The 12,417-nt window shown below is 42.5% G+C and overlaps 1 protein-coding gene across 4 annotated transcripts in view; it reads left to right on the forward strand.

The window, feature by feature from the left end:
* The first annotated feature begins 6,413 nt into the window (after nt 1-6,413).
* The window catches only part of CFAP69 (cilia and flagella associated protein 69), a 72,251-nt gene continuing 66,247 nt past the window's right edge, over nt 6,414-12,417 (forward strand). For all 4 annotated transcript variants that reach the window (XR_007518422.1, XM_049893626.1, XM_049893627.1 and 1 more), the window contains exon 1: nt 6,414-6,829. Coding sequence is in view for 3 of the 4 variants with exons in the window: in XM_049893626.1 (XP_049749583.1) it covers nt 6,710-6,829 (120 nt within the window). In the remaining variant the exon portion in view is untranslated. The remainder of the gene's footprint in view (nt 6,830-12,417) is intronic.

Here is a 12,417-nt window from a genome sequence, read left to right on the forward strand (position 1 = left end):
TGGATAGGTATAAGTTTATTGCTGTCATTTTGATGCATTTTTTGTGTATTGTTGCCAGTTTCTTTTTTCCACTTAATTTTTTGTGCTGAGTAGTTTTTCTTTATATATTGTCTTTCCTCTTTGTCATTGTTGTTGATTTTGTTTTTGCTGAGTCTTTATATTTTTCTTGTATTTTATTTTGATGTGTAGGATTGTTAGTGTGGTTACCTTAATATTTACCCCTTTTTTCTAAGTGTAAACCAAACTGTTATCTCTTTATATTGCCTTGACTTTCTCTACATATGAAAGATCTATGACTACATTTTTTAGTCCCTTTTTATTGATTTAATGTTGTCATCTTTTACATGATGACATCACTGTTTCCATTTTGAGTCTTTTTTAATCGATTTATTTTTGTGATTTCCCTATCTGGGTTGATACCTGGTTGCTGTATCCTGTGTTGTAGTCTTGGATTGTTATCTGATGTTACTGATTTTCTAACCAGAGAACTCCCTTTAGTATTTCTTGTAGTTTGGTGTAGTTTTTGCAAATTCCCTAAACTTCTGTTTATCTGTAAATGTCTTAATTTTGACTTCATATTTGAGAGACAGCTTTGCTGGATATGTGATTCTTGGCTGGCAGTTTTTTCTTTAATGCTTTACATATGTCCTCCCATTGCCTTCTTGCCTGCATAGTTTCTGCCAAGTAATCCGAGCTTATTCTTATTCTCTTTTGTAGGTGACTTTTTGTTTATCCCTAGCCACTCTTAAAATTCTGTATCTTTGGTTTTGCCAAGTTTGATTATAATATGTCTTGGTGACTGTCTTTTGAGATCTACCTTATATGGAATTCGATGAGCATCTTGGATAGATATCTTCTCATCTTTGAGGTACCAGGGAAGTTTTCTGCCAACAAATCTTCAACAATTCTCTTTGTATTTTTTGTTCCCCCTCTCTGTTCTGGTACTCCAATCACTCATAGGTTATTTCTCTTGATAGAGTCCCCCATGATTCTTACGGTTTCTTCATTTTTTAATTCTTTTATCTGATTTTTCTTTGAATATTTTGGTGCCAAGTGTTTTATCTTCAGTCTCGCAAATTCTGCCTTCTACTTGCTCAATTCTGCTCCTCTTTCTATTGAGTTGTCTAATTCTGAAATTTTATTGCTAATCTTCTGAATTTCTTATTGCTGTCTCTCTATGGATTTTTACAAACTATTAAATTTTTTGTTACGTTCTTGAGTAACCTTAATTTCCTTGACCGCTTTATCTGTGTGTTCCTTGGCTTGTTCTGTGTTTTGCCTGATCTCTTGAAGAGTTCTGTATAGTAATCTTTTGTATTCTACCTCTTGTAATTCCAGGAATATCTCTTCTTCCAGAAGATTCCTTGATTCTTTGTTTTGGGAGCTTGTTGAAGCGATCATTGTCTGCTTCTTTGTGTGATTTGATATTGACTGTTGTCTCTGAGCCATGTATAAGTTATTGCATTAATTTATGTTTGCTTACTGTGTCCTAGCTTCTTGCTTTGTTTTATTTTGATATGCCAAAATAGGCTGCTTAAATAAGCTAGCTTATTTGTGCCTTTGAAGCTCTAACGTCCTGTCACCAGATGACTAGAGCTGTTACCAGGTATATGAGCCTAGGAGTCCATTCACTTTTCTTTTATGGATTCAGCTTAGGTGTCCAGGTAGTCGGTCACAATGTGTGTGATGCAGGCTATCTCCTACAGTCTTAGAGGAGTAGGGATGATTGGTGTAGCCACGGGTATCTGGTTGTAGCAGGGGGTCATCCTCTGAGCAAGGCCAGGGGGCTGACAACCATCCCCTGTCTTGTAAGAAAAGTACATCCTGCTCCCTAGATCACACAGATGGGTGGGCTCTGCAGCGAGACCATGGGCACACAATGCTTTTGATCTTAAGGACTGGGAGGCACCACTTATCCTTGGACCTGTCATGAGTGTTTAGGCGGCATGGGTGAAGCCACCAGTCCTCAGGCCCCTGAAGTACATAGATGAGGACCCTACTTAATAGGCAGAGCGATGTTAAATGTCAAAAATCTGCCTCTCCACTGCACAGCTGAAACAGTTGAAGTCAGATTATTAGGCACATACACCATTGCAGTTTGACAAGGGCCTCGGCTGCTGAAATGGGCCCACACAGGTCATTGCAGAGGTGAAAGGCTATCAAAGTCCGTGGACCATTTGTGGCTGGACAGAAGCTACTTCTGCCCTGAGTTCCTGGCTTAGGTGAGCCGGCAGATTATTTTTTCCCCCATTTGTTAATTTGTTCCTTCTCCAAGGCCAGAATAACTCAGGGCATGCAGGAGGACCTATCTCAGAACCAGAGAAATCGACAGCCACTAAAGCTGGGTTGGAGGCTAGGGCAGAGGGAGGAGGGATCGGATAAATGGGAGAGAGTTCTTTCGCAAGGGGTGCTATTTGATCAGTGCGATAAATTAGACACAACCACTTATCTTTTGCCAAAAGCACTGTTCTTTGTTGATTCCAGAGGTATGAGTAGAATCTGTATGGCTCACTCCTTCTCCTTGAGGAAACCGCATCCTGAATGCTACCGCCGGCCCCGCCACGGTTGTACCAGGGGATCATGCCTGAGGGGTGCCACCTCCTGCCTAGTCAGGTCCGGCAACTCCTCATGGATTCTGAACCATCTCTCCCTTCCCCTGCCACTCAGTACAATTTCCTAACTTTGCCTTTGATGTTCAGGGCTCCTAGCTTGTCACACACATAATTGATTCACTTATTTTTTCAGGTCTTTGTTGTAAGAGGGATCATCGGAAGTGTCTGACTTGTAAAAAAAGGAGATTCTGATTCAGTGAGTCCACCATGGGGCCAGACATTCTGCTTTATGTATGTGATTTAAGGAATCTATTTTGAGCAGCAAGGATCTAAAGTGTACCTTACTCTGTGTAACTTATGAAATGTCGTAGTTTAGCTTCAAATCAAATAAAAATAATTTATGATCCATGAATTTTTAATGAAAGTTTTTTAAGAATCAGTTACTATCTAGATCACCCAGAGATTTCCAAAGTATGGACCCCAGACCAGGAGCATTACCATGACCTGGGGACTTGTTATAATTTGCAAAGCCTTGGGCTCCACCTCAGACTTAATGAAGCAGAAGCTCTGGAGGTGGGACCCAGAAGACTGTGATTTAACTAGTTCACCATTCTGATGCACGCTAGGTTTGAGAACCACTGTTCTATACTTATGCTGAGGGCTGGATCTGCAAATCTAAGTAAGTGACTCCCTTTGCTTTCAAGAATCTCAGTCTGGTAGGAAGGGGTTGGACTGGTAAGCCAGTAAATACCACAGAATATGTGTTGTTGTTAGGTGCCCTCGAGTGGGTTCCAATTCATAACAACCCTATGTACAACAGAATGAAACATTGCTGGTGTTATCAGGGGTCTCAGATCTCACTTGGTGCAGCCACAGGGACGCCAAATGGGTGAAAGTGAAAGAAGAAGCTTTATTTGGTTGGCCAAGCAAAAGAGCACACCATGATTTGTGCTGCCAAGATGGATCCCTGAACAATAGCTGAAACAGCTTTTATGAGAGGCAAAAACTGAGGAAGGGTCCTGGCAGGATGGAGCAAGGTCGTTGATTGGCTTGAAAAGACATGCCCAGGGCAAGTCCTGCATTTGCATTTGCTCAGTTCAGAAGGTGGCGGGGGGTGGGGGGGTTCTCTCAAACCAGATCTTAGGCTCCGATCCTTTGCTTCTGAAAATTTTCCCCCATCTTGGGCCACAAAAGTTTCGTTCCATTTGGCAGGAGAAAAGTTCCAGGGTCACCCAGAGGATGGCTGTTGGCCTCACCCAGTCCTGCACCATCTTCACAATTGTTGTTGTGCTTGAGTCCATTGTTGCAGTCACTGGCCAATCCATCTTGTTGAGGGTCTTCCTCTTTTCCTCTGATCCTCTACTTTACCAAGCATAATGTCCTTCTCCAGGGACTGATCCTTCCTGATAGCATGTCCAAAGTATGTGAGACACAGTCTCGCCATTCTTCTAAGGAGCATTCCATCTGTACTTCTTCCAAGACAGATTTGTTCGTTCTTTTAGCAGTCCATGGTATATTCAATATTCTTCACCAACACCATAATTAAAAGGCATCAATTTTCTTCAGTTTTCCTTATTCATTGTCTACCTTTTGCATGCATATGAGGCAACTGAAAACACCATGGCTTATGTCAGGTGCACCTTAGTCTTCAAGGTGATATCTTTGCTTTTTAATACTTCAAAGAGATCTTTTGCAGCAGATTTGCCCAGTGCAATGTGTCCTTTGATTTCTTGACTGCTGCTTCTGTGAGCATTGATCGTGGATCCAAGTAAAATAAAATCCTTGAGAGCTTAAAAAATTTTCCATTTATCATGATGTTGCTTATTAGTACATTGTGAAGATTTTTGTTTTCTTTATGTTGAGGTGTGATCTATACTGAAGGCTGTAGTCTTTGATCTTCATCAGTGTTTCAAGTCCTCTTTTAGCAAGCAAGGTTGTGTCATCTGCATATTGCAGGTTGTTTATGAGTCTTCCTGCAATCCTGATGCCCCATTCTTCTTCATACAGTCCAGCTTCTTGGATTATTTGCTCAGCATACAGATTGAATATGTATGGTGAAAGGATACAACCCTGACATATACCTTCCCTGATTTTAAACTATGCAGTATCCCCTTGTTCTGTTCAAACATGTATGTATAGGTTTCTCATGAGCAGAATTAAGTGTTCTGGGATTTCCATTCTTTGTAATGTTCAGAATTTGTTATGATCCACACAGTTGACTATTATTGACTATTTATTGACTATTGTATAGTCAATAAAACACAGGTAGACATCTTTCTGGTATTCTGTGCTTTCAGCCAAGATCCATCTGACATTAGTAATGATACCCCTTGTTCCATGTCCACTTCTGAATCTGGCTTCAATTTCTTGCAGTTCCCTGTTGATGTACTGCTACAACCATTTTTGAATGATCTTTAGCAAAATTTCACTTACATGTGATATTAAAAATATCGTTCGATAATTTCTGCATTCTGTTGGATCACCTTTCTTTGCAACGGGCACAAATATGGATCTCTTCTAGTTGGTTGGCCAGGTATCTGTCTTCCAAATTTCTTGGCATTGATGAGCGAGCACTTCCAGGATTGCTTCCCTTTGTTGAAACATCTTAACTGGTATTCCATCAGTTTCTGGAGCTGTGTTTTTCGCCAGTGCCTTCAGTGCAGCTTGGACTTCTTCAGTATCATCAGTTCCTGATCATACGCTACCTCCTGGAACAGCTGAACGTCCACCAATTCTTTTTGGTACAGTGTCTCTGTGTATTCCTTTCATCTTTTTTTTTGCCCATAGAATCCTTCAATATTGCAACTCGAGGCTTGAATTTTTTTCTTCAGTTCTTTCAGCTTGAGAAATGCCAACCATGTTCTTCCCTTTTGGTTTTCTAACTCAAGATCTTTACACATTTCATTATAATACTTTGTCTTCTTGAGCTGCCCTTTGAAATCTTCTGTTCAGCTCTTTCACTTCATCATTTCTACCTTTCACTTTAGCTACTCAGCATTCAAGTGCAAGTTTCAACATCTCTTCTGACATCCATTTTGGTCTTTGTTTCTTGTCTTCTTAATGACCTTTTGGTTCTTTCATTTATGGTGTCCTTGATATTATCCCACAAATTGTCTGGTCATTGATCATTAGTGTTTAGTGCATCAAATCAATCTTGAGATGGTCTCTAAATTCAGGTAGGATATACTCAAGGTCATATTTTGGTTCTTGGTGGACTTGTTTTAATTTTCTTCAGCTTCAACTTGAACTCACATATGAGCAATTGATGGCCTGTTCCTCAGTCTGCCCTTGGCCTTGTTCTGACTGATGATATTGAGCGTTTCCATCATCTCTTTTCACAAATGTAGTGGATTTGATTCCTGTGTTTCCCATCCCGTAAGGTCCACAGGTATAGTCGCTGTTTACGTAGTTGAAAAAGGTATTTGCAATGAATAAATGAGTTTATTTAACTGTCCATATGGTTCATAAATTATAGAAGAGGTAACCAAACAAAACCAAACCTGTTACCCTCAAGACAGACTCAGACTCTATAGGACAGAGTAGAACTGCCCCATAAGGTTTCCAGAGAGCAACTGGTGGATTCAAACTGCCGATCTTTTGGTTAGCAGCTGTAGCTCTTAACCGCTGCACCACCAGGGCTCCAGAAGAAACAAAGGGCTGGGGAATTTCGGTGATTAGTTACTTCTGTGGGGTGAGGTAAACTGCTCTGCTTTCAACACTATCCGTCCATCATCCATCCCTCCACTCACCCAAGCATGTCTTGAGCAATACCCAGTGCAAACTACCAAGACTGAGACAGACACCCACGGAGCCTAAGGTACCATTCTTCACCTTTTACAGAATTCTTTCTACCTCCTCCTTCTGGCATGCGTGCAACTCCAGCCATCTCCGACCGCGGAGGCGCGGATTAGGCTTGTTGTTAGTTTGAGTTCCCAGGCTTCCGTAGGAGACAGCGCCTCCACCGCCTCCGGCCCCGCCCCCTAGCAACTCGCCGGCTTGTGTTAACAACCCGCAGGCGGGCAGAGAGGAGCGACTGCGGAGACCGTTCCCGAATCTAGCAGCTCTCAGACTGCCCTTCCTTCTCTGCGGCGGGGTCTCTTTGGGTACAGTTGCGCGGGCACAGTGTAGGACGAGAAGATCCCATCCCTCCTCCAGCCATGTCGACTGGAGAGACCGCGGCGACAGCCGAGACCTATGAACCGAGAGGCAGGAACAAGTCCGGCAGCCCCCGCCAAATCCCTGTGGTCGGCGTGGTGACGGAGGACGACGCGGCAGAGGTGAGGACAGGTGTCTACGCTGGGGAAGGGGGAGACACTCCTGGCGGAGGCGAGGCCCGGAGGCGGCGAAGGCGGAAATTGGGACCTGAGCGGAGGCTGAGGGAGCCCGCGGGACGGAGGTTCCAGGCGCAGAGCCGATGCCCTCGAGAGCAGCGCCCCTTGCGAGGGGGCTGGCTGTCGTCAGCCAACCAGCCTAGGGATTCGTGTCTCCTGGTGCTCTCGGGGCATCCCACTAAATGAGTCCGGGAGGCTTTGCTGGCTGCTCTTCTCCTTGAAAAAATGTGGCCACGAAGGGGCTGGGAGAGAAGGAACCATTCTTAGTGAAAAGATGAATTTGATGACCAGCTCACTTTTGTGTAGATCCCTATTATCGAGTGCTCTTTTTATTCTTGCAGTAGCTGGGGCCCTCCTTGTACAGTTCTTAAGAGCTTTTCTGCTAATCGAAAATGTCAGCAGCCCAAATCCACCAGCTGCTCCTTGGAAACCCTGTGGGACAGTTCTAGTCTGTCCTATAGAGTCGCTATCAGTCGGAATTGACTCGTCGACAACGGGGTTGGTTTTATTCTTGCTATAGGCTTAAATTTTCCTGTGCAGTAAAACGTGCACTTAGAGAGGAGAAAATTGCTGTTACAATTAGAAATTTTCAATTTGACAGGAAATTGGGGCGTAGGGGTGGGTTAGGGCAGAAAGAATTGGGGGAAGAATAGAAATGATTTGTTTTATTGTGCCTGTATTTGGTTTTGGGTTTACTTTTGTTATGAATATAGAGTTAATTCTTTCAAGTTGGTCTGTTAGAAATGTCATTGGGAGCCCACGCTTGGATTTCCTTTCGTGGTAGGGGTGTTTAGAAACCCCAAGTTGTTTATTTCTTCATAGGGTTTCAGTACTCCCCTAGACAGCCATGATCATGTGTTTTAAAACTGTGAATTCTATGGAGGAATCCTGCCCTGCCTCCTCACCCTAATTGTGTGGAGCCACTGTGGGAATTCCTGTTGCGGCTTCTCAAGTCTCAGGCTGCGTCAGGAGCTCTGCCTCCTGCGTCCACATCCTGAGCCCTGGAGAGTTCCTTGGGAGTGGCCAGTTGACTGGGGACCTCTTCTACTGTGGGAATAGAATTAAGCTCTCTGAGGAAGGTCAGGTCATTTACACAGTATAACGTGCGGGGCAACAGCACTTTTCTTGAGGAGGAGCAGGTGTTAGGGGAATTTACCTAACAGGTTTTGTGAAGGTATTCCAAACCAGACGGGGAGAAAAGCTTTGAAGAATAACAGCTCTCTACTCCCCAGCCTGCAAGGACACTCGGCACTATCTCTGTTTTCCCAGGCTCCCGGCAAAACTGAGAAGTAGGTGAATTCATCTGATGGCTCTCATTTTTCCTTTACTCGGTTGGGGGTCAAAATGAGTAAGGTTATGTAAGGCGGGCAAGTGTGGGTTAAAAAAAAAAAAGAAAAGAAAGAAATACCTTTAAAAGGCCATTGACAGAATAGTCCACAACATACCAAGTAAAACAAAACAAATACACCTGTGTGTGGTGTATGTGTGTGTGCATGTGGTCTCCCTTTACTTTTCTTTTTTCCTCTTTTTTCATTATTACCTCTCCTTCCAGGGCCTAGGATTCTTTTTTGTGAAGAAATTAATCAATTTGCATTAATTCATGTTCCTACCTTGTTAATAACTACTTCCAGGAATATTAACATTTTTAAAAGTCCTGAGGAGAAAAGTTACTTTTTTCTACCCAAAGAAATAGGATATAACAAAATAGAAACTTTTTAGAGCTGGGAGAAATCTTAGTGATCACTCAGCCATCTTGACTTTTGTTGTGGTTGTTTTTACCGATGAGGATCCTAAAAGCCATGAGAAGTTAACTGAGGGTTACTCAGTTACTATACTCAGAATGGGGCCTAGTGCTTTCAGCCATCATTAAAATGATAACCTTTCAGACCTCTGTGACCAGCCAGTGGAGGAGAGACCTTTGGAACTGGAAATCTTTCCAGTCCTTTCAAACCATTCCTCATTTGCAGCCTCTTCTTCTGCTTGTGTTAAAACTATATTCTAGTGGTGAAAACTGAGAGTGTGGACTCTGCCTTGGTTGATGAAGTCAGCTTCCCTGGCATTCTAGCACTTGCTGCTGCCTTTATTTTATCAAGAGGTTATCACCTGGTATTATACTGTATAACTCCTTTATTTTGTGTCTCCCCGGCAAGCATATCAGTTCTTTATGAAGGCAGGGGATTTTGTTTAATTCACTGCCATCATCTTTAACACCTAGAACCATGCCTGACACAGTGTAGGCCCTCAATAAATATTTGTAGAATAAATATATAATTGTGATCAGTTGACTGCACAAGTATCATGGCTGAGCGTCCTTCCCCAAATTTGCTCTCCCTCTGAGAACCTCTGAGAATCTCCCTGATCTGTCAGTTGATGTCATTTTCTGTCACTGTCTGTAATACTGCCAGAAACTGTGACCTTAAAGTTCTTTACCCCTGTTTGGGGGTTGTTGTTAGAAATAACCTCTTTGGTCATTTGAGGAGTCAGGCAGAGAACTAAGGTGCAAAGAACAAGTGCTTCTGCATCAGACTTGTTACTCCGTTTACTAGTAATGATCTTAGTCTTGGGCCTCAGTTTTGTCAATAGGAATAATAATAATACTATCCTGAATATGCTGATTTGAGAATTAACTGAGAGAAAGTGCCAGACACAAAAGGACCACAATAAATGTTAATTCATTTCCCTGTAAATATCAAATGGATAGGATTTCTCCCCTCTGAAATATCTCTTAGTAAAATGGGAAAATAAGTTCATCCTATAATTTGATATGAACTTGAACTTCAAAGCAGTTTATTAAACTTTTGTTCTTAAGAGATTTTAAAAATGTTTTTTCAATTTCTCCGTAAACATCTTATGGTAATAAGAACTATTATTTTATTTTATTTTTTTTATTAACTTTTATTGAGCTTCAAGTGAACGTTTACAAATCCAGTCAGTCTGTCACATATAAGTTTACATACATCTTACTCCGTACTCCCACTTGCTCTCCCCCTAATGAGTCAGCCCTTTCAGTCTCTCCTTTCGTGACAATTTTGCCAGCTTCCCACTCTCTCTATCCTCCCATCCCCCCTCCAGAAAGGAGATGCCAACACAGTCTCAAGTGTCCACCTGATATAATTAGCTCACTCTTCATCAGCATCTCTCTCCCACCCACTGACCAGTCCCTTTCATGTCTGATGAGTTGTCTTTGGGGATGGTTCCTGTCCTGTGCCAACAGAAGGTCTGGGGAGCATGGCCGCCAGGATTCCTCTAGTCTCAGTCAGACCATTAAGTATGGTCTTTTTATGAGAATTTGTGGTCTGCATCCCACTGATCTCCTGCTCCCTCAGGAGTTCTCTGTTGTGCTCCCTGTCAGGGCAGTCATCGATTGTGGCCGGGCACCAACTAGTTCTTTTGGTCTCAGGATGATGTAGGTCTCTGGTTCATGTGGCTCTTTCTGTCTCTTGGGCTCTTAGTTGTCATGTGACCTTGGTGTTCTTCATTTTCCTTTGCTCCAGGTGGGTTGAGACCAATTGATGCATCTTAGATGGCCGCTTGTTAGCATTTAAGACCCCAGACGCCACATTTCAAAGTGGGATGCAGAATGTTTTCATAATAGAATTATTTTGCCAATTGACTTAGAAGTCCCCTCAAACCATGGTCCCCAGACCCCCGCCCTTGCTCCACTGACCTTTGAAGCATTCATTTTATCCCAGAAACTTCTTTGCTTTTGGTCCAGTCCAATTGAGCTGACCTTCCATGTATTGAGGGTTGTCCTTCCCTTCACCTAAAGCAGTTCTTATCTACTAATTAATCAATAAAAAACCTTCTCCCTCCCTCCCTCCCCCCCTCGTAACCACAAAAGTATGTGTTCTTCTCAGTTTTTACTATTTCTCAAGATCTTATAATAGTGGTCTTATACAATATTTGTCCTTTTGCCTCTGACTAATTTCACTCAGCATAATGCCTTCCAGGTTCCTCCATAGAACTATTATTTTTATAGTTACATTTGTATGTTCTCTTTTGCTTCTACGCTATGCTTGGACTCGTTTACCGAAAATCTTCAATTCTCACCTTAAGCCTGTGATTCAAAAATCTTTGTCCCAAATTTAACTCATCTCCAGCCCCAACCCAAACCTTTTCCTCCAGCATTCCCTGTCTCAGCAAATGGCACTACCATTTTTTGTAATTCCTCAAGTCACGGAGTCATCCTTACATTTTTTCTTCTCTCTCCTAACCCATCCAATCACTCTGTTAGGTCCTGCTGATTCTACCTTCTTGATGTTTTTTAACTCCATTTCCTGTTGCCTGTCTCAACTGTTACTACCTTAGTCAAGGCCTGAAGTTACAGACTGGTCTTCTATCTCCGGTCTAGCCGTCTCCAGTTCCTTCTCTACATAGTAGACAAATGCTCTTTTTATTATTGTATTCTCCTGGTTAAAGCCTATGGAAATAAATGAAGACTACCCAGTGAAAACAAACAGAGGCTATTTATTCAGAGCTTGCTATAAATGGCAAGGGAGTCACCCATCCACCATTCCTTGGTTTAGGCTAAGACTCAAAGGCAGGCAAGGGAGTGAGAAAACCGTATATTGAAAAAGAGAGGGCTTCTGGTATGCTATGTTTGGAGATTGTTGACATGGGGAAGCTGGTTAACTAGAAGTGGAACATCTTATGTAATTGGTTTGGGGAACATATTTGAGTTCCACTGGTTGGTCCTGCTGGGAGAAAGACGTGACAGTCTGCTTCTGTAAAGATTACAGCCTTGGAAACCCTATGGGGCAGTTCTACTCTGTCCTGTAAGGTCTCTATGAGTCGGAATCAACTCGATGGCAAAGGGTTTGTTTTTTTTTTTATTTTTAGTTTGGTTGGTACTGAGTTGTAAGCTGGCAGTCATTGACCAATTGCTGTAGAGGTAATAGTTTGACCTCCAGGGCTGGTTGCTGCTACGGGTCAAAGCTCTATTGCCATATATGGCCTGGCCATTGTCCATCAATTTGATCTGTCAAACTATTCAGTGGCTTCTTAAAATCCATAGCCAACATATAAGATGAAGTTCATAGTAGTACCTATCTCATAGGATTCAATTAGTAAATACATGTATAGTGCTTACAACTATACCTGGAAATAGACACTGTCCAATAAGTCTTAGCCATCACCATCATTGTTGTCATCATTAATATTATTCATGATTTGACCTCTGCGTACCTCACCACCATCATCTATAGTTATTACTCCCTGTACCATCCTCTCCAGCATACTGAATGACTCACCTATCCTCTAAATGCCGTGTTTTCTCTTGCTTTCTGGCCTTCACATATGCTACTCCCTCTGCCTCCATCTCTCAAACCCTCAGTGCGTCTCACTAAATCCTACTCAATCTCAGCTCTTCCAATAGATTACTTCTTCTGGAAGGCACCCCGGAGTCATTTCCTCTCCTTCTCTGCCATTTTGTGCCTTTTCTGTGTGCTTCCAGAGCACACCTTATCATTCCTGCAGCACTTTGTAGCATGTTATCTGTATTACTTGCATCTGATACCAGCCTGAAAGGGAGCTGA

The sequence above is a fragment of the Elephas maximus genome, chromosome 8 (assembly GCF_024166365.1).
Source record: "Elephas maximus indicus isolate mEleMax1 chromosome 8, mEleMax1 primary haplotype, whole genome shotgun sequence".
NCBI classification, from domain to species: Eukaryota; Metazoa; Chordata; class Mammalia; order Proboscidea; family Elephantidae; genus Elephas; species Elephas maximus.